Raw genomic sequence first — 27,978 nt, 5'->3', positions numbered from 1 at the left:
CCGCACAGCACTTTAAATGTTTTTCTTTGTAATATGCATATACAAACATAGACCACAGTTTACAAGTAAACAATAAAAATAAAATGTTTTCTCTAGACAGTGTCGGTGTTCTGCAGGCTAGCGGTTTATTAACAATGAGCTATCAACTTCCATTCTGTTATTTGTAACAAATTGTAATAGTGTTGTAAATTAAAACAGTATGTAAATACGCTGAAGCTCTAAAATGTTTCAAAGTAAATATTGTGCTATCGATCCATATTAAGAGAATTAATTTCACAATTATATTAACATATATTTCAAACTATATTAGCATAATTTCAAAAATATACTAACATTATATAAAATTTCAGCTGTGTGGCAACAAAGGCTACATGCGTGGATGCACTTCAGTTATTGCGCGGCCATGCACCCATGCAGATTAGAGGGAACAGTGGACTCGAGCGTCAGTGATGAGGCCAACATTTAGTTTCCATTTCTAATTACGCTTTTGAGAAGCTGGACAATTTTAGAGGGTATTTAAGATCTAGCCTCATGGGTTGGAGTCACCCACAAGTTGGAGCACATAGGGAGGCAGATTTCATTCCCTGAAGTATGTCAGTGAGGCAACAGGTTTTAAGACAATCCTTAATTTTTGTAGGCAGTTTACTAATAATTTGCATTTTTAAATTCCAGATTATTAATGGAATTAAAATATCACAGCAGCCTTAATGGGGCTGGAATTTGGATTTTTGGAATGTTGGTCTAGTTTGCTAGCCTGTTAATTTAACTATTGTGTCACCAGCATATCTTTATGGTAAATAAGTTTTCAAAACTTAGGAACATAGTAAACTCAAATTTAGGCTTGACCTGGAATTGAAGATCTGTTGTACATGAGAGTGGGTAGGTGGTAAAGAGGAAAAGGGACTTGTTTTGCTGAAGAAGAGTCTCTGCCCAAAACTTTAACTGTTTATTCACTTCCATAGATGCTGCCTGAGTTCCTCCAGCATTTTGAGTGTTGCTCTGGATCTCCATCATCTGCACTTTCTTGTTTTTGTTTTGCTATTGTTGATTGTATTGTTCTGTGGACATGTCGGTATGCTGTGGCCTGATGTGCGATAACTCTTGTGGGCTGCCCCCAGTACATGCTTAAGCTGTTAGTTATTAATGCAAACAGCTCATTTCACTCTATGTTTTGATGTACATGTGATAAAGAAATTAATCTGAATCTGCATCAGTTGAATAAGCAACAGAAAGCACTTCCAGTGAATAGCAAGGTTTAGCAGACAAATATTAGTCAAGGTTTCGAGATCAAGAATAAGGAAGTTTCAGCTTTATAAAGCAACACTACTTCCTACGCTTGACTTCAAAACCCAAATAGCATCTGAAGTATTGTATTCAATTCAATTCCCATTATAGGAAAGGTGTGGAGGCTTTGGAGAGGGTGCAGAGTAGTTTACTAGCATGTTGCTTGGATTAGAGGGCACGTGCTATAAGGAGAGAATGGACCAACGTGTTTATTCTGGAGTGGTGGAGGCTGAGGACAGACCTGGTGGAAGTTTCTCAGATTATGAGAGGCATAGACAGAGTAAAGCAGTAGTAATTTTCTCTCAGGGTCGTAATGTTTAATACCAGTCATCGTCCTCTGAACCCTTAATGCCTAGGTTACACATGGAGCCTATAATACCAGAGGACATGCATTTAAGATTGGGGGGCAGATAGGAGATGGCTGGGTCAAGGAATTTAGGGGGCTCTTGAGACAGGCAGATGAACATACAAAATATGGAGAGATATGGACATGTAGGCAGTTTGGTAGGCTTTTATTAGTTTGCACATCATGTGCTGAAGGGCCTGTTCTGTGTTCCATATGGGATCTCCATTCTCCACCACCTTCACGTTCTGGTTTTCCAGATTAACATCTAAGATAACATTTAGGCCCAGAGCACCTGACTAAATTCAGCCTCGAAGCAAAGAGTTTGGGAAGAGAGTGCTGGTTAAGCCCAGCAGTTCCCTTACTTTATTCTTTTTTGTGGTTCTAATGCAGGGTCTTGGCCCGAAACATCAGTTTATTTCCCTACGTTGATGCTGCCTGACCTGTGGAGTTCCTCCAGCATTTTGTGTGTGTGTGTGTGTGTTGTTTTTGTTTGCAGCTTAATTTGTTCAGCTGTCATGTGGGTCCAATCTTCACCCACATTGTGGGTACCACACACTCGGAGGCTGATATTGAAACAGGTTATTGTAATGTCAAAAGATTGCAACGTCCATGTACTCTAGTTTTAAAGGGCAAGTAGCCAGCAAGGTCAACTGATCACCTGGAAAACCTGCTGGCAGAGGTGTTATAAGGACACAAGGAAAATATTTATCCAAATAGGTAGTTAGCAACCTAGACTTCAGGGTGATGGAGATAGATTCATTTATGGAGTTTGAACGAGAAAAATAAAAGCACAGGGCTGAGTTTGACTGCACTGTTCCCACAGGGGGCTGGCACCAATGGTCCTCAGATTACCATGTGGGGAGCGGGAAGGGAATGAAGGGCAGAGTGGTGGAGAATGACAGTGCTGACATTGGTTCCATCAGACAAACACCTCAACCTCCAGTATCATTCAGTGCCCCTACTAGGATGACGAGGAAAGGACTAAATTCTACTCAGGAAAATGACACCATTAGAGAGAATGGCCTAACTGAGAAGAGGTTGATGGCCCACATATCCGGACTGAAAATTTTCAAATGGAAAGTGTGAAGTCAGAAAAAAGAAAAACCAGCACTGCTGCTTAGACTGCCACAAGCAGAATAAGAAGCATACATCTCCCAGATGAAATATTTGACAGTTCTCAACGTACACAGATCCTGGACACCAACCTAGAAAATATACTCTTATATGTGAAGGTGCTACAATGGTCTGTCAAACTGACTGAGATGTAGGAAGAGTCATACAATATAAAATGGGTCTTTGACTTACTGAGTCCATGTTGACCATCAAGTACTCCATTATACATTTCGCATTTTGTTCTCTCTACATTCCCAATCAACTTCCCATCTACCATTCATCCACATCTTCTGGATAATGTACAATGAGCCAGATATTCTCCTAGCCCACATCTTTGAGATGTGGAAGAAAATCCACACACAGGAAGAATGTGTAAACTTGACAGAGCCTACAACAAAGGTCAACATGAGACTTTGGGTCACCGCAGCTATTAGTCAACAGCCCCCCTGTGGAACAGAGTGGTGAGTGAATGGGATTGTTCTGAGAGCTGACATCAACTCAACGGATTGAATGACCTACTTTTATGTCATAAAGAAATATAAAAAAAAATCTAATTGGCTTAGAGCTCTTACAATGAATGAAGAATTAATTGTATTTAAGGTTTTTAAATTGTAAGTTTTCATTCCAGAGTTTGTGTATTTTCCAGGTTGGATTGCCCCAATGTCCATCAGTGCAGTTTGCTGTCTGCAGCTTAAAGGGAAAGGGAAAAATAGTTTGAAAACTGATCAACACAATAGAATCTGTAGACACTGGGAAATCCTGAGCTGCACACACAACATTCTAGAGGGACTCAGCAAGTCAGGCAGCATCTATGGAGGGAAATAAACAGCTGATATGTCAGGCCACCTGATGAAGGGTCTCCGCCCGAAACAACAATTTTTTTATTCCTCTCTGTAAATGCTGCATGACTTGAAAACTGATCGTGCTTTTAATTTAGTTGGTTTTACAACTTAGAAGACCAGTTATAAAACTGAAAGAAAGCTGTAAATATTCAGTTGTTTTCACATATAAATTCTATAAAGTTGCTCATAAGAGTTTAGAAATTAGCTGCGGTTTCTTTCGCTGTTAATGTCTGCAGAGTCCAACCATCCTTTCACTGACTTCCCAGAGTTTCTTGGCCACTGCATCATCGCGTGCATGAGGAAAGACCTTCCGAACCTTACAATCAGCAAAATACCTGCCACTGAATTTCTCGATCCCTTCTTGCACAGCACAGTAAATGGTCGTCTGAACTCCATCCATCGGAGTTTGAAAGAAAAGGAAGGCAATGGGACCAAACACTAATTTAGCCAAGAGTCCCAAGTCACGAAACACATCAGTGAACACAAAACCTGTGAAAGGGAAGGGGAAAGAATGTATTAAATCTGGATTTTGCGATGAAATGTTCTTAACTTGGAATCAATGAATGTGCAATTAAGAATGATTGTTAATTATTCATCAATTTACATAATGTCGCTCAAGTATGATGCAGTGAAGGAATAAGGAGAGCAATGTAATCCCTCCACAAACAGACATTATGACAAATCAATTTGAAAAATACATTTTATATGAACTCCTGAAGGAAAACTTCCCCATATATATTACTCTGTCTCACCCTTGTTAGGTTTGTCAGACTAAAGCAATGCTTCCATCTTCCATCCAAAAATTTGAGGGCTAATCTATCACATTTCCACATATCCACTTTCTCCCCATTTCGCTTATACCTCAAACATTTTGTTAGCTTTATCTCAGAGTTGCCTGTTTTATGAAAGAGTGCTCCAAATTTTTACTATTCCATGTCTACAGAAATCCCATCTTCATTCCCAATAGGATTGGCTCTGTGCTTTAGACTATAAGATATAGGAGCAGGTTCGGCCATTTGCTAACTCATTCAATTATGGCTGTTTTGTTTTTCCTCGACCTCATTCATCCACTTTTCCCTAAAACCTTTAACCCCCTTATCAATCAAAAAATTATTTTTGTCTTAAATGCACTCAACGAATGCCGTAGGTTCACTGCCCTCCGACTGAAAAAATCTTCTTCTCAGTTCGAAAGGGACATCCCCTTATTCTGACGCTGTGCCCTTGGAACCTACACTACTAATGGAAACATACTCTCCATTTCTACTCTATCCAGGTCTTTCAGTATTTGGTAGGTTCCAACGGGATTCCCACTCATTCTGCTGAACTCCATTGATTACAAGCCCAGAGACATCAAACTTTCTTCATACATTAAACCTTTCATTCCCAGGATCATTCTCACAAATCTCATCCAAACCCTGCAAAGGATAAGCACATCACTTCTAGATACTGGCCCAAAGTTCCTCATAATATTTCCGATCTAGTTAAGATCTTGAACTAAAGCGAATAACTTCACCTGCCCCTTTGAAATGATTGTTAAAATGTCTCCACAACCTACGGATTCACTTTCAGGACTCCATCTCGCGTTCTTGATATTTGTTGCTTATTTATTGTTATTAATTCTTTCTTTTCATATTTGCACAGTTTGTTGCCTCTTGCACACTGACTGAATGCCCAAGTTGCTGTGGTCTTTCAAAGATGATATTATGGATTTATCAAGTATATCTGCAAGATGATTCTCAGGGTTGCATATGTACTTTGGTAATAAATTTACTTTGAACTTTTTAAAACTTTACAGACCATGTGATCTTTTCAACCTATGGATCTGGTTAAAATTTCAGGAACACAGCCCAAGGTCCCAATTTTTTCTTTTCCCTTTTCATTGGGTTGATGCTTCCTATTGGACATTGTTACTCAGCATTTCCCATTCCTCCTGAATTAACCACAGGAGTTCATAGGATTTGCTTGTGGTGATGGGGCAGGTGAGTAATGAAAAGAGATCAACTTAAACTCACAAGAGTTTCACAGAACGGGAGGTCTAGTTGAATCATTCTAGATTTGGAGAGATGGGCAGGGTGCTTGGAGTCCTCTTCTTGGTTAATGGTCCTACAAGGGACCAAGATGAGAAGAAATTTCTTTTTAGAAGATTATAAGCCTTTGGGATTTTTTGTTCTGCATGATGGTGGATGCTTAGCTGTTGAGTAGATGCAGTAGATTTGGGCAGACAAAAGGTAACATGCAAGAGGTAGAAGAGTGGACAAGGCACCATGATCGGTCATTGTGTTACTGAACAGTAACGTCTGCTCACAGGATTTTATGGCAAGCTTCAGCCTCCATTGCTCATATTGTGCCCTTGTAGGAGATGAATCACATACATCAACAACTTGTACAGACCATTTAATATTTACACCGTATCCTTTGGCCCAACTGGTCCAGGCCAACCCAGATGCCCCATCTAAGCTCACCCCATTTGTCAGTGTTTGGCCCATAACCTGTAACTGTCCCAACTGTCTTTTAAAGGGACAGTGAAAACTAACCTGGATCTATGCACCAACCACAGAAGGCACAGATTAACAAGATGATTAATGATTTCAGCCACTTGACCCCACCCAACCAAATGATAGTCATATCCACTGCATTCCTAGATCACAGTGAAGATTTACACATAACGTCAGCATAAAACTATAAGACATGGGAGAATTAGGTCATTCGGCCCATCTAGTTTGCCCTGCCAATCCATTAGGGCCGATGCATTTTCCCTCCCAATCCCTTTCCTCTGCCTTAGCCCCATAACTTTTGACGCCTTTACTAATCAAGATCCCTTCAACCACTGCTTTAAATATACAAAATGACTTGGCCTCCACAGCCATTTGCGGCAATGAATTCCACAGATTCTCCACCCTCTGGCTCAAGAAATTCCTCATCATCTCTGTACCTGGATGCACAACGTAGCTTGTGACATTTGTTCCCTCCAGACGATTCGCAAGTTCCCTCGCAAAAAGTATGTTGCAGAGCTTGCTGAGACAGTACTTCTGGACTTCGTTGATAAGGCCTCCACCTGTAATGCTCAGGTTACTGAAATCTATTCTGCTTAGGCAGTAAGCCAAAGAGGAGAGGACAACAATGCGGCTTGGAGCGCACTGTTTCAGCCGCTCCAGCAGCAGGTTAGTGAGAAGGAAGTGGCCTAAATGGTTTACTCCCAAAGCTATGTTGAATCCATCAACTGTCTGGCCAGGGGATCCAGTGCCTGCAAGTGAAAACATTACCATTAATTCCCAATTAGCTTTTGTGGGACAGCCAGATGCTTAGGTGGAACCCTGGTCCACTCTGTACTGACAGGAAATGGTTAAACCCTGGTCCACTCTGTACTGATAGAAATGGTGGAAAATTTAATCTCTGGTCCACTCTATACAATGGGAATGGTGGAACATTTAAACCCCAGTCTACTCTGTACTGACAGGAATCCGTTAGTCTTCACTCTCCAGGGTGCAGGCCTGGGCAAGGTTGTATGGAAGACAGGCAGTTGCCAATGATGCGAGTCTCCCCTCTCCACAACACCGATGATGTTCAAGGGAAGGGTAAGGGCCTATACAGCTTGGCACCAGTGTCGTCGCAGAGCACTGTGTGATTAAGTGCCTTGCTCAAGGACACACCACGCTGCCACGGCTGGGGCTCGAACTCACGACCTTCAGGTCGCTAGTCCAATGCCTTAACCACTTGGCCACGTGCCCACACACTGACAGGAATGGTGGAACATTTAGATGGAACTTCCGTCTACTCTGTACTGATAGGAATGGTGGGACATTTAGGTGGAACTTCGGTCTACTCTGTACTGACTGGCGCCCAGCAGTACCCTGGAAACCATCAGGTTGCAGTGCACGTGTCAGCGTGGTCCCGAACAAAACCACATCGTTAAGTGTTGGACTAAACCCAGCGCAGCACGAACCCCTGGCCCATTACACCCTGCTGGAAATCTGAAATATAAGCTGGGCAGTATTTGAAACAGAGTTACTGTTTCAGGCTAATGACTCTGCAGCTATTTTGATACTGCAATCCCAAAATTTACAAAATACTTTGGATTTTCAAATAGCATTTTGTTATGCAATGACATGACTTGTGTATTTTGGTGGCATGGTTAGTGATGATCAATTTCTTGAACAAACCTGAGAAACCCCAACACTACATTGGACTGTATTTCTCTCTATCTCACACAACTTTATTTTGTCACGTAAATTATGCATAATTTATGTTAATTCATGTTTTATGTTAATTTATGTAAAATGCCAACTTTCATGCCACTTATTCCCTATTGATGTACCAGCTTGAATTTTAAGCATCTGATTCATTTCATGGCTATTCATGTTTTAATTATATAATCTCTGTTTGAGTGTTGCGAATATGTTGACCTTTGCAAATATGCCAGGCCTGTGGGCGAGAAGTTGCCAACTTCATCTATTTCTTCAGCAGCATAGGTGTGGATAATGGGGAGGGACAAAAGGCTTTCCCACCCTGGTCTTAGCTTCTGAGCAACCAATGCATGCCCTTTCTTTAGTGGAAGACCTGTAAGCTGCTTTAAATCATCTGCAATTCCTGCGGGTAACCATGCTCTGTTGTTTTCAGAGGTGATGAATGTAAACACAAGTTTTCATGTGCTGTGACCTCCCAATGGGGATAAACATCACACCTGAATTTCCAATCCTGTTCAGTTTCATAGGAAAGAGAGCGATGTACCTTAAAAGAACGCTCTTCCATGTAACAGGACCTCTCCAATTATCGGGCACTCATTTCACACCAATCCCATTTTAATTGGTCCAGCAGGTCCTAACATGTGAGGTAATTTAGTGGCCAATTAGTTTATCAAGTTTGGGAAGTGGCAGGAAATCAAAGCACCTGGAGAAAATCCACACAAATGCCACAAAGCAGTTCTGGAAATCGGGATTGAACCGAAGCTGCTGGAAGTGTGAGGCAGCAGCTCTATTGTGTCACCTGATGAATGAACATAGAACATAGAATAGTACAGCACATTACAGGCCCTTCGGCCCACAATGTTGTGCCAACCCTCAAACCCTGCCTCCCATATAACCCCCCCACCTTAAATTCCTCCATATTACCTGTCTAGTAGTCTCTTAAACTTCACGAGTGCATTTGTGAAGTTACAAATACACAAACAGCTCTATCATGTCTCCTCTCATCCTCCTTCTCTCCAAAGAGTAAAGCCCTAGCTCCCTTAATCTCTGATCATAATGCATACTCTCTAAACCAGGCAACATCCTGGTAAACCTCCTCTGTACCCTTTCCAATACTTCCACATCCTTCCTATAGTGAGGTGACCAGAACTGGAAACAGTACGCCGTGTGGCCTAACCAGAGTTTTATAGAGCTAGTCATAGTCATAGTCATACTTTATTGATCCCGGGGGGAAACTGATTTTCGTTACAGTTGCACCATAAATAATAAATAGTAATAGAACCATAAATAGTTAAATAGCAATATGTAAATTATGCTAGTAAATTATGAAATAAGTCCAGGACCAGCCTATCGGCACAGGGTGTCTGACCCTCTAAGGGAGGAGTTGTAAAGTTTGATGGCCACAGGCAGGAATGACTTCCTATGACGCTCTGTGCTGCATCTTGGAGGAATGAGTCTCCGGCTGAATGGCATGCAACTTAGACAGCATCCTCTTTTCAGACACCACCATGAGAGAGTCCAGTTCCATCCCCACAACATCACTGGCCTTTCAAATAAGTTTGTTGATTCTGTTGGTGTCTGCCACCCTCAGCCTGCTGCCCCAGCACAGAACAGCAAACATGATAGCACTGGCCACCACAGACTCGTAGAACATCCTCAGCATCGTCCGGCAGATGTTAAAGGACCTCAGTCTCCTCAGGAAATAGAGACGGCTCTGACCCTTCTTGTAGACAGCCTCAGTGTTCTTTGACCAGTCCAGCTGCATCATTACATTGCGACTCTTAAACTCTATCGCTTAACTTATGAAAGCTAACACCCCACAAGCTTTCTTAACTACCCTATCTACCTGTGAGGCAACCTTCAGGGATCTGTGGACATGTACCCTCAGACCCCTCTGCTCTTCCACACTACCAAGTACCCTACCATTTACTTTGTACTCTGCCTTGGAGTCTGTCCTTCCAAAGTGTACCACCTCACACTTCTGCGGGTTGAACTCTATCTGCCACTTCTCAACCCACTTCTGCATCCTATCAATGTCTCTCTGCAATCTTTAACAATCCTCTACACTATCTACAACACCACCAACCCTTGTGTCGACTGCAAACTTGCCAACCCACCATTCTACCCCCACATCCAGGTCGTTAATAAAAATCACGAAAAGTAGAGGTCCCAGAACAGATCCTTGTGGGACACCACTAGTCACAATCCTCCAATCTGAATGTACTCCCTCCACCACCACCCTCTGCCTTCTGCAGGCAAGCCAATTCTGAACCTACCTGGCTAAACATCCCTGGATCCCATGCCTTCTGACTTTCTGAATAAGCCTACCATGTGGAACCTTGTCAAATGCCTTACTAAAATCCATGTAGATCACATCCACTGCACTACCCTCATCTATATGCCTGGTCACCTCCTCAAAGAACCCTATCAGGCTTGTTAGACACGATCTGCCCTTCACAAAGCCATGCTAACTGTCCCTGATCAGACCATGATTCTCTAAATGTCCATAGATCCTACCTCTAAGAATCTTTTCCAACAGCTTTCCCACCACAGACGTAAGGCTCCCTGGTCTATAATTACCCGGACTATCCCTACTACCTTTTTTGAACAAGAGGACAACATTCGCCTACCTCCAATCCTCCGGTACCATTCCTGTAGACAACGAGGACATAAAGATCCTAGCCAGAGGCTCAGCAAGAGATGAACATCTTTACAGGAATCATGAATCACACTAAATCTCAGGAGGCTAAATAGAGGTAAAAAGGTGAAGCAGTGACCCCATCTAAGTCCTCTCGGACAAAACCACTGATGGTTTTGAGATTTATTAATTAGGCTTTTACCTTACTGCCCATTACAGCGCTGGCATTTAGGACAGCAACGAAGGCACTTCATCTCCATTTGTCCATATCGTCACAAACTGATGTAGAAGGATTCTTCATTGCTGTTTCTGTAACAATTATGTTTTACCAGTCAGGGTTGTAAGTCCTGGGCTGAACCCCCAAAAGTGGAGCACTAGTAAACCACTCCTACTCTGGCCTCTACCCTTTGATCTGGTTGGCATGGGTGACCCTACCAAGAGCCAAAGGACAAGGCCCTGAACCTAGCCAACATAGCTCTCCAGAGCAACGAGGGATGCAAGCCTTCAGACCCGACAACAACACTGCGGTCCTCTTGGAGGTTAGGTTTTAAGTATTGATCAATTTCTCAGAACACAGGGAGTAACCACCTTGCATAGAAGGTCATAAAAGGCCTACATCAAATGAATAGTCAGACACTTTTTCCCAGGGCAGGAATGGCTAACAGAAGGGGGCTTAATTTTAAGATAACACACAAAATGTTGGAGGTCAGACAGCATCTATGGAGAGGAATAAAAAGTTGACATTTCAGACCGAGACCTTTCATCAGGACTAGAAAGGAAGGGAGAAGATGCCAGAATAAAAAAGATGGGGGGGGGGGGGAAGACGGGAGGGAGGACCAGCTAGATGGTGATAGGTGGAATCAGGTGGGCTGGAGATGGGTGATGAAGTAAGAAGCTGGGATGTGATAGGTGGAAAAGGCAAAAGGGCCAGAGAAGAAGGCATCTGATAGAAGATGAGAATCAACCATGGGAGAAAGGGAAGGAGGAGGGAGCACTAAGGGGAGGTGATAGGCAGGTGAGGAGAAGAGGTAAGAGGCCAGAATGGGGAATAGAAGAAGGAAGGGGGAGGGTGGGGGGAAAATACCTGAAGGCAAAATTGATGTTCATGCCATCAAGTTGGAGGCTACCTAGACTGAATATGAGGTGTTGCTCCTCCATCCTGGCCCATTTGAGGCAGATGAGACTGTAATGGACTGACATATTGGAACAGGAATTGGGATAGCAATTAAAATTGCTGGCTTTTGAAATTCTGCTTTTGATGATTGGAACAGAGGTGCTTAACAAAGCACTGCCCCGCCCCCCTTCCAATTATGTCAGGTCTCACCAACGTAGGGACTGCAGTGGGAGCCCCAGGTGCAGTAGATGACCCCAAAAGATTCGCAAGTGAAGTGTTGCCTCACTTGGAAGGACTGTTTAGGCCCCTGAGGGAAGAGGTGAATGGGCAGGTGTAGCACTTCTGTCACTTGCAGGGATAAGTACGAGGAGGGAGATAATTGGGAAAGGATGAATGGACAAGGGAATCACGGAAGAAATGATCCCGGAAGTAAGTGGAGAGTGGGAGGCGGGTGTGCGGGAAGAGGTAAAGATGGGTTTGGCGGTAGGATCCCATTGGAGATGGTGGAAGTTGCGGAGAATAATGTGTTGCGTACAGCAGCTAATGGGGTGGTAAGTGAACACTATCCTTGTTAAGGTGGCAGGAAGATGGAGTGAGTGCAGATGTCTGGGAAATGGAGGAGATTCAAGTGAGGATAGTATCAATGTGGAGGAAGGGAAAACCTGTTCTTTGAAGGAGAAGGACATCTCTGGTGTTCGAGAACGGAAAGACTCAATCTGGGAACAGATGTGGTGGAGATGAAGGAACTGAGAAGAGGGAATAGCATTTTTACAGGAGACAGGGTGAGAAGAGGTACAGTCAAGATATTCGGGGTACAGTTTGTATCCAGAAATGGAGCCATAGAGATCGAGAAAGGGGAGAGAGGTGTCAGAAACCTTCATAACAAGAGGAGTTGAGTATAGGAGCAAAGAGTCCTTCTGCAGTTGTACAAGACCCTGGTGAGATCACACTTGGAGTATTGTGTGCAGTTTTGGTCTCCAAATTTGAGGAAGGACATTCTTGCTATGGAGGGAGTGCAGCATAGGTTCACGAGGTTAATTCCTGTGATGGCGGGACTATCATATGTTGAAGGATTGGAGCGACTGGGCTTGTATACACTGGAATTTAGAAGGATGAGAGGGGATCTGATTGAAACATATAAGATTATTAAGGGATTGCACACGCTAGAGGCAGGAAACATGTTCCCGATGTTGGGCAAGTCCAGAACCAGGGGCCACAATTTGAGAATAGGGAGTAGGCCATTTAGAACGGAGTTGAGAAAAAACTTTTTCACCCAGAGAGTTGTGGATCTGTGGAATGCTCTGCCTCAGAAGGCAGTGGAGGCCAATTCTTTGGATGCTTTCAAGAAAGAGTTAGATAGAGCTTTTCATGATAGCAGAGTCAAGGAATACGGGGACAAGGCAGGAAAAGGGTACTGATTGTGGATGATCAGCCACAATCACAGCCAACGGCGGTGCTGGCTCGAAGGGCCGAATGGCCTACTCCTGTACCTATTGTCTATTGAAATGGACCAAGGGAATTTAAGGGCAGGGTGCAAGTTGGAGGAAAAGTTGATGAAATTGATGAGTTCAGCATGGGTGCATGAAGCAGCATCAATGCAGTTGTCGATGTAGCACAAAAAGATTTGAGGAGCATTACCAGAGAAGATTTGTAACATGGACTGTTCCACATAGCCAAAATGGCAGATATAGCTGGGGCCCATGGCTACCCCTTGAGTTTGGAGAAAGTGGGAGGAACTGAAGAAGAAATTGTTGGGAGTGAGAATCAGTTCCGCCTGAGGGAGGAGGTTAGTGGTGGAGGGGAAATGGATGGGTCTTTTGTCAAGAAAGAAGCAGAGAGCTTTAAGGTCTACTTGAGGGGGGATAGAAGTGTGCAGGGAGTGGACATCCAGTGAAAATGGGGCAGAAGGGCCAGGGAACTGGAAGTTGTTGAGGAGATTGAGAGTATGTGAAATATCACAGATGTTGATGTGGAGGGACTGAACCAAGGGGGAATAGAATGGAGCTGAGATATGCAGATACAAGCTCACTGGGGCGGGAACAACCAGAGACAATGGGCCTTCCTGGACAGTCAGGTTTGTGGACCTTGGGTAGGAGGTAGAAGCGAGCAGCGCGGGGTAAGGAAACTATAAGATTTATGACAGCAGATAGATCATCTCCAGAGTTAATGAGATTAGTGATGGTCTAGATTGGGGTCCTTTTCAAGGGGCAAGTAAGAGGAGATGTCTGAGGGTCACCACCTGGCTTCAGCAAGGTAAAGGACAGTCTCTCTCACTATAACAGCAGCCCCTTTGTCTGCTGGTTTGACAGTGAGGTTGGGATTGGTGAGGACAAGAGTAAAGGACAGTGCATTCAGAAGGGGGTTGGGGGAAAGGTTTGAGGAGGAAAGAGGAGTGTTGAAGTTGAGCCGGTTGATGTTTTGTTGATGTCCTGAGATGGGAGAAGGGGTCATCAGTGCAGGGCAGGGAATCCTTGCCAAAGAAATGCACCCAAAGAGCTTGGCGTTGTAGTGGGCGCAGAGCTCAATGAGGTGCAAGTGAAAGAGGACAAAGGTACGGTTCCTGCTGAGGACATACTGTTTCGCCTCGGAGAGGGCTGGGAGGAGAGGTGCTGGCGTCAGAAGAGAGGGGAAAAACATAGAAACCTGCAGCACAATACAGGCCCTTCGGCCCACAAAGCTGTGCAGAACATGTCCTCACCTTAGAACTATCTAGGCTTACCCACAGCCCTCTATTTTTCTAAGCTCCATGTACCTATCCAGGAGTCTCTTAAAAGACCCTATCGTTTCCGCCTCCACCAGCCCATTCCACAGGGTTGAGATGCTCAGGGAAGGTAGGGTGGGAGGAGGACAGAGTCTCTGAGGACCTAGGAGGTGACGGGGGACCCCGAGGGATCCGGGATGGGGAACGATGGTGGGGGAAGGGGGACACAGGGGCCCAGCAGCAGCAAGGAAGGCTTCAGCCTAGAGGTGGAGGCGGCCAAGTTCGGGGCTAGAGCCAGAGCTACAGGTAACATCAAGCTTGGTCTGGAGAAGCCCAGGGCCAATTGAACCGGAGATGGAGACAGCAGGATACGCAGTTGAATTGAATCGAGTTCTGAGCAGGAGGCAGCTGGGTCGCAGTCTGGAACACGCCAACCAAGTCATTGTCTGAGTGGGAGGTGGCAGGGGCCTTCGAGGTTGTCCTCATTCCCCTCCCCTCATCTTTTCATTCTGGAATCTTCCCCCCTTCCTTTCTGGTCCTGACACAGAGCCTTGACCCAAAATGTTGACAGTTTATTCCTCTCCATGGATGCTGCCAAACTTGCAGCAAGTGTGTGTTGCTCTGGATTTCCAGCATCTGCGTCTTGTGTTTATAATTTTAAGGTGATTGGAGGAAAGTAATAAGGAGGTAAATTAGTGTTTGTTTTTAAACACGAAGAGTGGGAGGTGCATAGAAAGACCAGCCAGAACTGATGGTAGACGCAGATACATTATGGGCGTTCAAGCAACTCTTAGCAAGGTACATAGATGATAGAAAAATGGAGGGAAGGGTTAGATTGATCTTACAGTAGGTTAAAAGGTTGGCACAAACAAAGGGGGTGCACTATGCTGTACTGTTCTATGTTGTTTATGCAAATATGTGATCATTAAAACTTGAATTACAATTACAGTTTAATAATACAATCAGAAAGTAGTGAAAATACTCAACAGGTCAGGCTGCTGCTGTGGAGCTAGAAACAGATGTCTTCTATTTTCTGCACTGTATTTTATTTCAAATTGCCTGCAAGTTTTTGGTTCAGCTTAAGACACAATTTCATCATCAGTAATTTAAAGGCACAATTTCTGTCGGGCCTATATTCCCTTGAGAATTTGCCTTTGTACATGTAGTAGAAATTGTACAGGTGACTTGCCTCAGCATGGCTGTACCTGGCTGGTGCAATGGTGCCCCTGATAGGAGTCGGTCTAATCACACAACAAGATGTTTACTCAGACAGAGTTTCCAGCAACACAGTCCACAAGGGAATTTGTAATGGGCAAAACAAACAAAGGTGCTTGAAGTACAGTAATCTTAATATTTTTCCTGATAAATTTTCACCACAGCTATTACTTCTGCTGAGATACTGGCAGTATCTTCTTCATCTGAGCAAGAGGCAATGACAACGCAATCTATCAGTATTTCAAACACTCCAACATACCTTTTATCAGTCTTTCCCCTGAAGTACGAACAGCAGATACTGGAAAATCCATCACCTCCCTCTGGTGCTCCTCCTTCTTCCCTTTCTTCCATGGTCTCCTGTCCTCTCCAATCAGATTCCCACTTCTCCAGCCCTCTATCTCAACTTCCCAGCTCCTTAGTTCACCCCCTCACCCGGCTTCACCTTTCACCTGCCACCTTGAAATTCTTCCTCCCCTCCCCCCACCTCCTTATTGTGACTTCTTCCCCCTTCCTTTCCAGTCCTGATGAAGGGACTCAGTTCAAAACGTCGACTGTTTATTCCTGTCCATAGATGCGGCCTGACCTGCTGAGCTCCTCCAGCACGTTGTGTGTATTGCTGCCAGAATCTCACTAGCAGCAGAGGTTGTAAAGGGAATGGATTTTTTTGTGAGAACATCGAGGGACATTTGGCCGACTGTGTCAGCTCTCCCTGCAATCCCATGCCTCCACTTGTTCCCCTGCTGTCTCTCACAGAGCAACAACTCTATCCCCCTACATCCTAGAGGTGCGGCCAATCACGTGCATGCGTGAACACAAAGCACAGTACAGGCCCTTCAGTTGTACTATTCACAGCCAACTTACCAAGAGGATGTGAGAAGAAACCAGAAAATCTGAAGAAACTCATGCACTTCCAGAGAAACCCTTCAAGCTACACACTGACAGCACCAAGCTCAAGGACACCTTCTAGTGCATTGACACAACAGTCTTGATCAGACCTCTTTTACATTGAAGATGAACTGCTGACATCACAATCTACCTCATCAAGGCCATTGCATCATTTTTGACTCCCTGCACCGCATTTTCCCTGTAACCCTAACACAATATAAACACGTGATTCTGTAGATGCTGCAAATCCAGAGCAACACACACAAAATGCTGGAGGAACTCAGCAGGTCGGACAGCATCCATGGAAGTGGACCGAAAGTTAACGTTCCGGGGCAAGATCCTTCCTTAGGCCTGGAAAGGAAGGGGAAAAATGTCAGAATAAAAAGGTGTGGGAGGGGAAGGAGGATACAGGTGTCCCCCGCTTTTCGAATGTTTGTTTTACAAAAACTCACTGTAATGAAAGACCTACGTTAGTTCCCTGTTTTCGCTAACAGAAGGTGTTTTCACTGTTACGAAAAAAGGCAGCGCGTGAAAAAAAGCAGCGCGCGCCCCGAGCAGCCGCTCTCCCCTGGATTCGGAACGGCATTCTAGCCGGCATTGTTTAAACACGTGCCTGTAAGCAGCCGTTAGCAAGATGAGTTTTAAGGTACAGTATCGGAAAAGCCTGAAAGAGCTCGTAAGGGTGTTACACTTAGCGTAAAACTAGACATAATTAAGCGTTTCGATCATGGTGAACGAAGTAAGGACAAAGTGAGTTTGGCTTGTGGAAGTCGACGAAGATGACGTTGAAGAGATTTTGGCATCCCATGGCCAAGAACTGATAGATGAAGAGCTGATGCAATTGGAACAGGAAAGGATAACAATCGAAATCGAATACAGTAGCAAATGGACCAAAAGTGAAGTTGTCCAGGAACTGAACATGAAGCAACTGTGTGAGATTTTTTCACTGCAATGATAAAGTACAACTTTAATTCTGAAAGGGTATGTCAGTTTAGGGCATATTTGCAGGATGGTTTGAGTGCTTACTAAGAACTGTATGACAGAAAAATACGCAGTCAAGCAAGCCTTCAGCAGACAACGAACCTCGCCCTTCGACATCAAGGCAGGCAGGCATAGAAGACGATGACCTGCCTGCCCTGATCGACGATGAGATGACACCCCCCATGTCCACCACCCCAACTCCTGGGCTGCGGACAGATACCAATTCGCGGAGAATGCAGCGGTAGCCTGGCCGCACCCAGCACATCTTTAACAAAAAGCCGAAATAAACAAGCTAATTAATTAGGTGCTGCCTGGCACGTAAATGTCGGCCCAGATTAGAGGCGATGCAATCAGTGTGCTCGCTGGCTTCCCGATTCCCCTAAGTGATACTACACTGTACATACATTATGTCTACTTTATATCGGCTGTGTATTTTTATGTGTTATTTGGTATGATTTGGCAGCTTCATAGCTTAAAGGTTACTGGAGAGAGTGTTTTTGCTGACAGAGCTTGCGTGAGATTTTCGCTACGGAGAACAGTGCAGACAATGATTGTAGCTAAGTATTTCTACTTTACATAGGCTGTGTATTTATCATATAATTCCCGGTTTTACTATATGTTACTGTTATCTTAGGTCTTATGTGTTATTTGGCATGATTTGGTAGGTTATTTTTGGGTCTGCGAACGCTCACAAATTTTTCCCATGTAAATAAATGGTAATTGCTTCTTCGCTTTACGACCTTCCGGCTTACGAACCGTTTCATAGGAACGCTTTACCTTCGGATGGCGGGGGAAACCTGTACCTGAAAGGTGATAGGTGAAGGCGGATGGGTGGGAAAGATCAAGGGCTGGAGAGGAAGGAATCTGATAGGAGAGGAGAGTGGACCAGGGGAGAAAGGGAAGGCGGGGGGCACTAGGGAGAAATAATGGGCAGGTGAGAAGGTAGGAGGCCAGAGTGGGGAATAGAAGAGGGGAGGGTGAGGGATTTTTTTTTAAGTCGGAAGGAGAAATCGATGTTCATGCCACCAGGTTGGAGGCTATCCACAGACGGAATAGAAGGTGTTGCTCGTCCTCCCTGAGGGTGGCCTCATCGTGGCACATGAGGTGGCCATGGGCTGACACGTCAGAATGGGAATAGGAAGTTCTGCTTTTCTGCACCTGCAATAATAGGAAACTGAAACCTAAGGTCAGGGCTGAATCCGTTCCATTTGAGCTGTGAGTCATCAGCACTAACTGCTGCACCACTGCGCTGCCCCTGAAGATTATTCTGACAAATAGGTAGGCCAATCTTAGAAGCTGGCAGGGCAGTTTATACATCAGCTGCTGGAAATTTGGTGTTAGGCAATTAATTATGCTAAATACATCCCAGCATAATGGTTAAGGTTTGTGCAAATGGGCTGTAAATTCATAATTCTTTATTAAAAATAAATGAGCCACTTGGTTCAGATAGAATATGGAAGCTCAGTGATTTTAGTTGATTAACATGAACACGAGCAACTGCTAGCATTCAAGATTAGTTACAATACAAAATTTAAGTACTTTCCTGCATTATTGATGAGCAAATGTAACTGGGGCTCTGATCGTAGAAAGGTCTCTGCAAAAGCCCTCACCGATTTAAGACTCGCAAGATCGAGGTGCATATAGATCACCTGGTTGTTGCCGCTCTTCTGTAAATGACAAAAATACAGTGTTAAGCCATCTTGAATATCATGACATTACACAGGGGATTAAAAAAAATACTTTTTCAATCAGAGTTCAGCTTTGGTTGCTCTTTGTGTTCCCACTTCTTCTTCTTGTAAAGTTTAAATGGCGGAGGGCAGACCAACAGAGGTGCATTACCACCACTAAGTTGGAGTGTGGAGCAAAGAGACACAAAGTGCAACCCCTGTTCCCCAAAAAACTCCAATAAGTCTAATGCTTTTCAGAAAGTCAGGCACCCAGTGATATACGTTACGATGACAGTGATAGTCTAACAAACTTTCCATGCTGAACCGTGTCTGTCCCAACAAACTCAATTTAGCAATCAACACACATAAAAATTGCTGGTGAACACAGCAGGCCAGGCAGCATCTATAGAAAGAGGTACAGTCGACGTTTCCGGCCAAGACCCTTCGTCCTGGGTCTCAGCCCGAAACATCGACTGTACCTCTTCCTATAGATGCTGCCTGGCCTGCTGCGTTCACCAGCAATTTTTATGTGTGTTGCTTGAAATTCCAGCATCTGCAGATTTCCTCATGTTTGCGTCAATTTAGCAATGAGATGCTTCGGCTCACCTCATAGGAACTGCATTCAAACAAAATATGCTGCACCGCTTCTTGGCAAGAGCACTCACTATAGGTGCCATATCATGCATATTAATTCTGAACAGTGCATTCCCATTCACACTCATTGGTCACTTTATTAGCTTCCTGCTTGTTAATGCAAATATCTAATCAGCCAATCATGTGGCAGCAACTCAATGCATAAAAGCATGTGGACCTGGTCAAGAGGCTCAGTTGTTGTTCAGACCCAAACATCACAACGGGGAACAAACGTGACTGACTGTGGAATGACTGTTAGTGCCGGACAGTGCTTGAGCACCTCAGAAACTACTGATCTCCTGGAATTTTCAAGTGCAAAAAACAAAAAAAAAAGTCAGTGGCAGTCCACTCAACTCCATTTTGCTGATTAAAGTGTCTATTAATCACCGATTAAAGGGTCGACGAAGATTGAGACTGAGGCCAATGTGGACAGTGAGTGAGAATTCATTGTGGACTGCCTTCCTTTTGATTGCTGCTGAGGAGGAGTCCGAGAGCAGCCTATCGCTGTGTTGCTTGCTGTGGCAGGCGGGTGGGCCTCTTTACCTCGTGTGGTGTCCCTCTCTTTCAATGAACGCTGGTGATATTGTAGGATGGTATCATGGTTCTGCGTTTATGGATTGGACTATTGTGTTTATGGACTGCAGACTTTTTCCAGACTTGTAGCTTTTATATTGTGTTTTTTTTTAAATCGCCAATTCCTTTTCTGTGTTGTTGTGCGAGGAAAGGGGAGTTTGGGGGTTGATGTTGTTAGTTTTAGTGCAGGGAGGGGTTGTTTCTTGGGAGTCAGTGTTTCCGTTTTGTTTTGTGCGGGGTTTTGGGGGTTGATGATCAGGATGCCGTTCTTTTTTGTATGTGGGGGGGTGGGTGGGTTTGACGTTTCTCTCTGAATGGCTTTCATGTTCTTTCCTTGTTTCGTGGCTATCTGGAGAAGACAAATTTCAGAGTTGTATACGGATACATGCTTTGATAATAAATCAACTTTTGAACCAAGAGTCATGTAAATTATGGCTCACACCAGCCTGAGAACACTGGTAATACAAGGCTTAAACAGGGCCAGAGAGACTTCCAAACTGTGATTTCCCCCAAACATTATGACAGTCCCAAATAATGAGTTCTGACTTAATTCAAACCCTATGAACAGTCAGTACATATCAGTTTGTTAAGACTTTCTGAGAGCTGACTTGGGCATATCTTAAGTCAGAAAACAGTGGCTTCATTTGACTGTTTGGAAGCACATCATCTGAACTCAGCTTCCACCACAGCAGAGAGTGTTGCCATCCAGAGAAGATGGCAAACCCAGACCCCATCTGGTGAACCAGGCTAAACTATTCCGACTGTATTAATGTAACAGAGGACAAAGAAGTTTCCTCTAGTGTCCTGACCAATATTTAGCTATCATTTATGACCAAAAAATGATTATTTGGCCATTGTCATATTACAATTCATGTGATCTTGTTATGCACATATTCAAAAGAATGTTTTATAATTACGAGTCCTGACGAAGGGTCTCTGCCCAAACCATTGATGCTGCCTGTCCTGCTGAGTTCCTCCAGCATTGTGTGCGTGTCGCTTGGATTTCCAGCATCTGCACATTCTCTTGTTTTTTTTTATATATAGAACTGCAACACTGACTGCAACAGAAAGTTGTATCATTGGCCCCTGCGCGTCTCAAGAGATCTCGAGGTTGCAAAAAGAATTACTTTTGTTTACCAAGTAGAATGTAAATCAAACGGACCTGAATTCAAGACCCAGAAGAAATTAAAAGTCTTTCAGTTCAAACGTCCAATTCAATCAAATATTTTCTTTTAATTCATGGAAACAGCTTCCATTTCGAAAACCACACAGTGTTTAAAAATCATGGTTCAAACTCCGCACTAAAATATCACAGAACAGCTCAAGCCTGTATGTTAATTTAAACTTAAATTAGAACTTCTTTCTGTCTCAAGTTTTATTTGTTTTCCTGCCATGGGATGGCTGTGTAAATATACTATACTGTATCTGCTCTATGATATGCTGTGCTGCTTTGTAAAATAATAAATAAAAATTTGAATTATAAAAAAGACCAAAGGAAGCCCGACTTTCACGTCCCTTTCAGGAGACTCGATAACGCAGATAAAAGTGCATTTGAGACGCAGTCACTGCGCATTGGAAATTTAATTCAAAGTTGTTGTAAAATGTTAAAAAATGCACTTATGCCAGTTGCAAAAAATGCATTTATACGGCGCCTTTTATATCCTTTCAAAGGCGCCAGCTGAAGTTCTTGCAACATGAGCAATCTATTCACCAAAATAAAAGTCTTAAGTCTTCCTCAATTTAAAATTCCTCCCTGCGTAGACCTTATTTAAACTCTTTTGGGTCTCCAATATAAGTTCTCTCAACTCAAAGCTTCTACGAAAGAAGCCTGGACTTAGAAACGTGCGTTGCTACTGCTCGGAAGTTTGTTCCGGGAGTTGGGTCATTACCTTCCGGATGTCGAAGATCGCCGACTCCGCTCGCTCTTTGCTCCGGCAAGCCAATATTACCCGGGCACCTCGGCAAGCAAAATCGAGCGCCGTCGCCTTCCCCAAGCTCGTGGTCGCACCTGATATACGCATACAAAAGTTCAATCAATAGAAGAGTTTAACCGCACCGGAAAAGTCGAGGAGAGAAAAAAAAACAATGCTTCCAGCGAAAGAAACACGAAGCCTTTTGCACGGCCACGATGTTTAATTTTAGAATGTGTACAAAAAAACAGTTCACTCAGATAAGATAGCCTGGCAGATAGTCGGCTCTGTTCAATAGAAAGCGATGTGTACCTGTGACTATCACTGTCTTTCCTTTCAGCGAGGTGTCACTCCGCCATGGCACCCCTTTCAGGAAATTGTAGTAGATTAAAACATACAGAGCGATGGCTATTGCTGAACCTACAATCCATGAAACCATGGCTGCTCCTGTAATCTAAATTTTTTTAAAAAGTTGCACGCTTGTTTACTGAGCTGCACTTGAAATGTGCTACAGAAAAGACAGAAATCCAATTTAACAAAGGGAACTAAGCCTCCTCTGTAAATTGATCTCTCCGCTCAGTGGGAGGGAAAGACAAACAGCCGCCCCCTTCCGGTTATGTGCGTATATAAACTGCATCATTGATATCTTTCTTTCCAATGGTAAATGAAGGCCAATTTATTATGGAAATTGTTTATTTTACACATTCTTTTGCTATAATACAATAAGCAATATTACATTTTCCTTTCAATTTTGTAGACCATTTCTGCCTTGTGTATTCTTTTTCACTCGCACTCTGATTCCTTTGATCTAATTTAGTTTATTCTTTGCAATATATAAGTGCACTCAAAATCAAGATACTAGTTTTAATCAGCCAGATGGATGGATTTGGATTGGATGAAATTGCAGTTTACCATATTTTAGCACATCGCAAGGGCTCTTGTTGCTCTTTTCCAATTCCCCATAGGCAGTTGGCAAGAGTCTGGAGATACTGGAATTTTTAGCGGCAAACAAACTGACTGAAGAACTCAGCGGATCGGGCATCTGCGGAGGGGAATCGTGCTAATGTTTTGGGGTCTGAGGCTTCAGCTTGACTTCCCACGCGAAGTACAGGACAGTGATGCTTCCCAGCAATCCCTAACCATAGTACAATTTACAATGACCTACCAACCGGTACGTCTTTGGATTGTAGGAGGAAATCCACACAGTCACAGGGAGAACATGCAAATTCCGCACAGGCGGTGCCAGAAATTGAACCCATGTCACCGGTACTGTAAAGCGTTGTACTAACCCTTATGTACCGTGCCACCCTAAAATATATAAACTTAATAGACGAACAATCTAACCCTTCCTACCTACATAGTCCTCAAACCTCCATTTTCCCCGCATCATCTGTTAAATGTCCTTATGGGCATCACCCTATAACACCATCCCCGGTGAGTAAACTTGTGCACATTCATATACTAAAGACCATAGCCACACATCTGCAATTCATCCTTGCACCCCGCAGGGGAGAAGCTGCAAAGACACACACACACACAAATGCTGGAGGAACTAAGCAAGTCAGGCAAAATCCCTGGAGTGGAATAAACAGGTGATGTTTTGGGCCATGACCCTTCATCAGCACTGCCACTGGGAATGTTGGCCTGGTGTAGCAGACCAGCATTTGGTTTGCTTATCCTGTCAAACTGGAAAACTTTAAACAGCTAGTCTTGGTGTACTTGTCCAGTAGTTTGAGATGGTTGTTTTTTTAAATTGCTACAATATAGAAATTATCCTTGGTGTGGCACCCTGTTCTGCCTTGGACCTTATGATCCTAACCAATGGGTCCACTGTGGAACTAATCCTGGTACAGGTTGGATCAAGCAAGATTGAGTTATCATTCCGGCTCTTTTCGGTCTTTCTCAAAAGATTGAAAAGGGCAGCACTGTTTACTGTTTAGACTAACACCATTGTAGTGCCAGTAACTCGGGTTGAATTCCGCAACTGCAAGTCAGGAGTTTATAATTTCTCACCATGACCACCAGGGTCTCCTCTGGGTACTCCAGTTTTCTCCTGCATTTCAAGGATGTATGGATTAGTAGGTTAATTGGTCACATGGGTGTAATTGGGAGGATGAGCTTGTTGAGCCAGAAGCTAAAATTATAATATCTAGGCAGCCCTTGTCCTTATCTGTGTCAAGCTTAGAAGTATTAGAGTGAAGTTAATCGCCAAGACAGACGGAAAATGTTTTCGACGTTCACTCCTTCTCAAGAGCACCCATTATCAGTCATTGAATTGCAATCCACAAATTATGCTTGTGTATACTCATACCCAGACCAAATTCCAGACTACTGGTGATTCCCAAATATTATGGTAAACATCTGGAAGACAAGCTCCTTTTAACAACCTAACCCTGCTACACAGCAATACCCGACAATCAAAACCTGTGGCAAGACCCTGGAAATAGTATCACTTTTCAACCACCTCAGTAAAGGTAGACATCAATGAGAAACTCACCAGCACAGCAGCATGGCCTTATGCTGCCTGAGGGAAAGAGTGCTCGACTATCTTGAGACATCTTGGATGAGTGGGCTAAGTGGTCTGCTTCAATACTATATAACTCTATGATAAAGCCTGTAGCAATATTTTGGACTAGAGGAGAGCACCTCTGTTGATAAACCTGTTGGTACACAGCATTATATCAAAAGCCTACTGGAAGTCCATTGATTTCATCTCCCCAACCAACTCTGCCTGTGACCTCAGCAAAATCTTCCATCAAATTAGTTAAATACAATTTACTCTTTACAAATATGTGCTGGCTTGCCTTAATTCAATTTTCTCAAGATGATTGCCAATCCTGTCACAATTTAATGTTTCTAGAAGTTATCTCAGTCCTGAATTTAGATTGACTTCTCTGATAGCTGGGTTTATCCTTACTCCTTGTTGTTGAATAAAGGGAGTAACATTTACTCATTTTTTTCTGTCTAAGGATCACGTATCAAAGATCACTGAGGATTCAATGATTAATTTATGCAATCTTCACTATTTCTACAGAGTCACCTTCAGTATTAGTAAATATGGAATGATTACTTAGCATCTTAATGGAGCCTGCACAATCTCCTATTTTGACGTTAAGGAAATCCTTCACTTGTGTACCATAACTTTATTGTTTACACATCTAAAGAACATTTGGATTCCTATTGACATTGACTGCTATGTATCTGATATGGCCACTAATCCCCATTTTAATTTTAATTTTTGCTCTGATTCTTTATAGTCAGCCTTTCTCTCTATAGTATTACTCAAGGTAAATTAACTTTTAAGTGAATATTACCTGCTTGCCCTCTAGTCACTGTATCTGTTCATGACTTAACCCTATACAGTATCGATTTTCTTTCATTTTGATGAAAAAAAAACACACCAGGAATTTTGCTTTAAGGCATGCAATACGAAGAACTATTTCCCACTACACTTTCATTAGCATGTGGTTAGTAGTAAATAAAGCAAGTAATATGAACTTTTATAGTGTTCATAGTGAAACTAGACTTGAGTCACAAACAGATCCAATGACTACAGGGAAAGCAAGAAATATTCACTTAAATTGGGTTACAGAAGCAGCAATTCTAACCATCTTTCTGATCAGATTCATTAATGATAGCCTTAGCCACAAGGAAAAGCGTGGGAGATTTCAAAAGTTTGTTGCTGTTAGTTTCAGGGCAAGTAAAAGGGAGACAGGCTCTCATGGTGTGGACATTTTAAGAAGCACTGTTTTAAGGTCAGTGATGCTGCTGGTCAAAGTAGGGGCTTCTGTGAACTTTGGTGAGGAGGCCAAATGGTAAAAAAACGCAAGGGAAAGGCAGGACTTTTCCTTTCCTCCTCCCACTAAGTTTATTAATGGGGTAGAATGTCAGTCAGTGGAGTGGTATACCCTTCCTTGTCAGATACTAGAGATCAGGGAGCAGTCTAGTGACCCTAACAACTGTTTGCATGTTGTATCCAGCTAGACTTGGCGAGGAGCATACAGGAGGCAATGTCATAGATAGTACTTTCAGGGAGGTGGTTACAATAGAGATTCAGTCAGTTAGGTGTATGACTGCCAGGAGGTGCAGGAGTCTCCTGCAGTGATACCCTCTCAAACAGGTACACTAGATGGGGGTTGGGGAGACTGGTGGGTGGGGGAACAGCTTCCCTGAGGAGAATATGTACTACAACTGGCTCTACTGTAAATGCAGGGTAGTACAAAGTGTAGGCAAACACAGATAGCTACTTCTGTGGCCATGAATGGGACTCCAGGAATGGTGCATTGCCTTCCTGGTGTCAGGGTCAAAGGAGTCCTTGGACATAGAGGTCACAGGCCATATGGGTGCACAACACATAACCACAAAGAAAGTGGAGGTTGTATAAAGGAAACTTAGGGAGTGAGTAAATTAAAGAACAGTACCCTCTAGGATTGTAATCTCAGAATTACTCACCATGCCACAAACAGCAGGAAGATGGTACAGTTAGATGAGTGGCAAAAGAGCTGGTGCAGGAGGGAAGGCTTCAGGTACATGGATCATTGGGCTCTCTTGCAGAGCAAGTGGGACTTGTACCAGAGGGATGGATTGCATCTGAACTAGAGGAAATCTGATGAGATTTGCTAGTGCTGCTTGGGTGGATTTAAGTTAGACCGCCAGGAATGTAGAATCCAAAGCAGTAGTGTGGTAGTTGGAAATTTTAAAATGTTAAAGTGAGCAAACTCAGTAGACAGGTGGTGGGGGAGACAGGAAGTGAGGAACGCATGGTAGACTAAACTACATTTAATCTTATGCAAGCAGCCTGAAAGGTAAGGCAGAGGAACTCAGGACATGGATGGGAATATTACAGCCATGAGCAGAACGTGATTGGAGGTTGGGGCAAGGCTGGCGGCTCAATATTCCAGAGAAAATATCCTTGGGGCATCTTCCCAATGAGGTTATGTGGAATGCATCAAAGCCCCCGCCCTCCCAATATCCCATGGGAATGAGAATAGCAAATTTATAGGCAGATCGCAGATGGAATAATAAAGTTGCCATAGTAAGTGTAGAGGGCTAAATTTGCATCCTAGACTGTTTTCTCAAATCAAATGTAGACAGGCCTCCCACAGAGGGGTATACTGGACCTCCTATTCTAAGTGAGGTAGGCCATGTGACTTAATTGTCAATGGGATCACTTTGGGTCTTGTGAGCATCATTCTTTTAGTTTTAAAGTAGTTGGTCCTAAATGAGGGCAAGGCAAATTTTGAAGGCATTAGACAGGAACTTGTGCAGGTTGATTGAGAGAGGCTCTTTGTAAGTAAAGGGACATCTGACATGTGGGAAGGTTTTTAGGTGAGAGAGTGTCCAGGGACTGCATGTTCTTGTCAGAGTGAAGCACAAAAATGACAGGATTAGGGAACCCTGGTTGATAGGGGAGAGGAGAAAATCAGAGGAATATGGGTCAAACTCAGGCAAATGAGGCTAACTCATGTAGACAAACTGGGTTAGCATGAATAAATTGGGTAGAACAGCCTGTTACCATGGTATATACTATTACTCAGATCTATCTGAGGAATATGAGTTTAGAGTAAATGTATCAAGAGGTAGGCTGTCAGTTATTAATCACTTGTAATTAATGAGCTTGAAATCCTCAGCTTTTCATTTGATCAGCATCATATCTGCTCTTGCTGGCGATCAAAAGATTTCTATATCTGAAACTTATTATTGAAATGAGGACAGATTTCAGCATAATCAATATTTTCCAAAGGTCCCCATCTTAGAATTAGTCCTAACAACTGATATTGTACTGCCAATCTACACGAAGAATGGAAATCTCATTAAAATGCTTCAATCTACATTTCTTCTTGCTCTGGAATATTTTTCCACAACTTGAACCAGCTCTACAGTAACCAAGTA

General features: G+C 43.4%; 1 protein-coding gene across 2 annotated transcripts; it reads right to left on the bottom strand.

Annotated features, from left to right (window-relative positions):
* Positions 1-9: 9 nt before the first annotated feature.
* LOC140187580 (dehydrogenase/reductase SDR family member 13-like) lies at positions 10-22,666 on the bottom strand. Of its 2 annotated transcripts, none has more exons than XM_072243012.1 (5): positions 22,399-22,666; positions 22,066-22,184; positions 18,830-18,970; positions 6,518-6,809; positions 10-4,074 (listed from the first exon to the last, which is right to left on the bottom strand). In XM_072243012.1, exons 1-5 carry the CDS (start codon positions 22,523-22,525, stop codon positions 3,809-3,811), a joined length of 945 nt encoding a protein of 314 aa, XP_072099113.1. In that variant the 5' UTR covers positions 22,526-22,666; the 3' UTR covers positions 10-3,808. The 2 variants fall into 2 exon arrangements, with proteins under 2 accessions (XP_072099113.1, XP_072099111.1); XM_072243010.1 differs by having other exon boundaries at positions 6,518-6,834; positions 18,852-18,970.
* Positions 22,667-27,978: the final 5,312 nt, after the last annotated feature.

Source organism: Mobula birostris, chromosome 25 (assembly GCF_030028105.1).
Source record: "Mobula birostris isolate sMobBir1 chromosome 25, sMobBir1.hap1, whole genome shotgun sequence".
NCBI lineage: Eukaryota > Metazoa > Chordata > Chondrichthyes > Myliobatiformes > Myliobatidae > Mobula > Mobula birostris.
The sequence above is the reverse complement of the archived record's forward strand: the minus strand, read 5'-3'. Positions and strand labels throughout refer to the sequence as shown.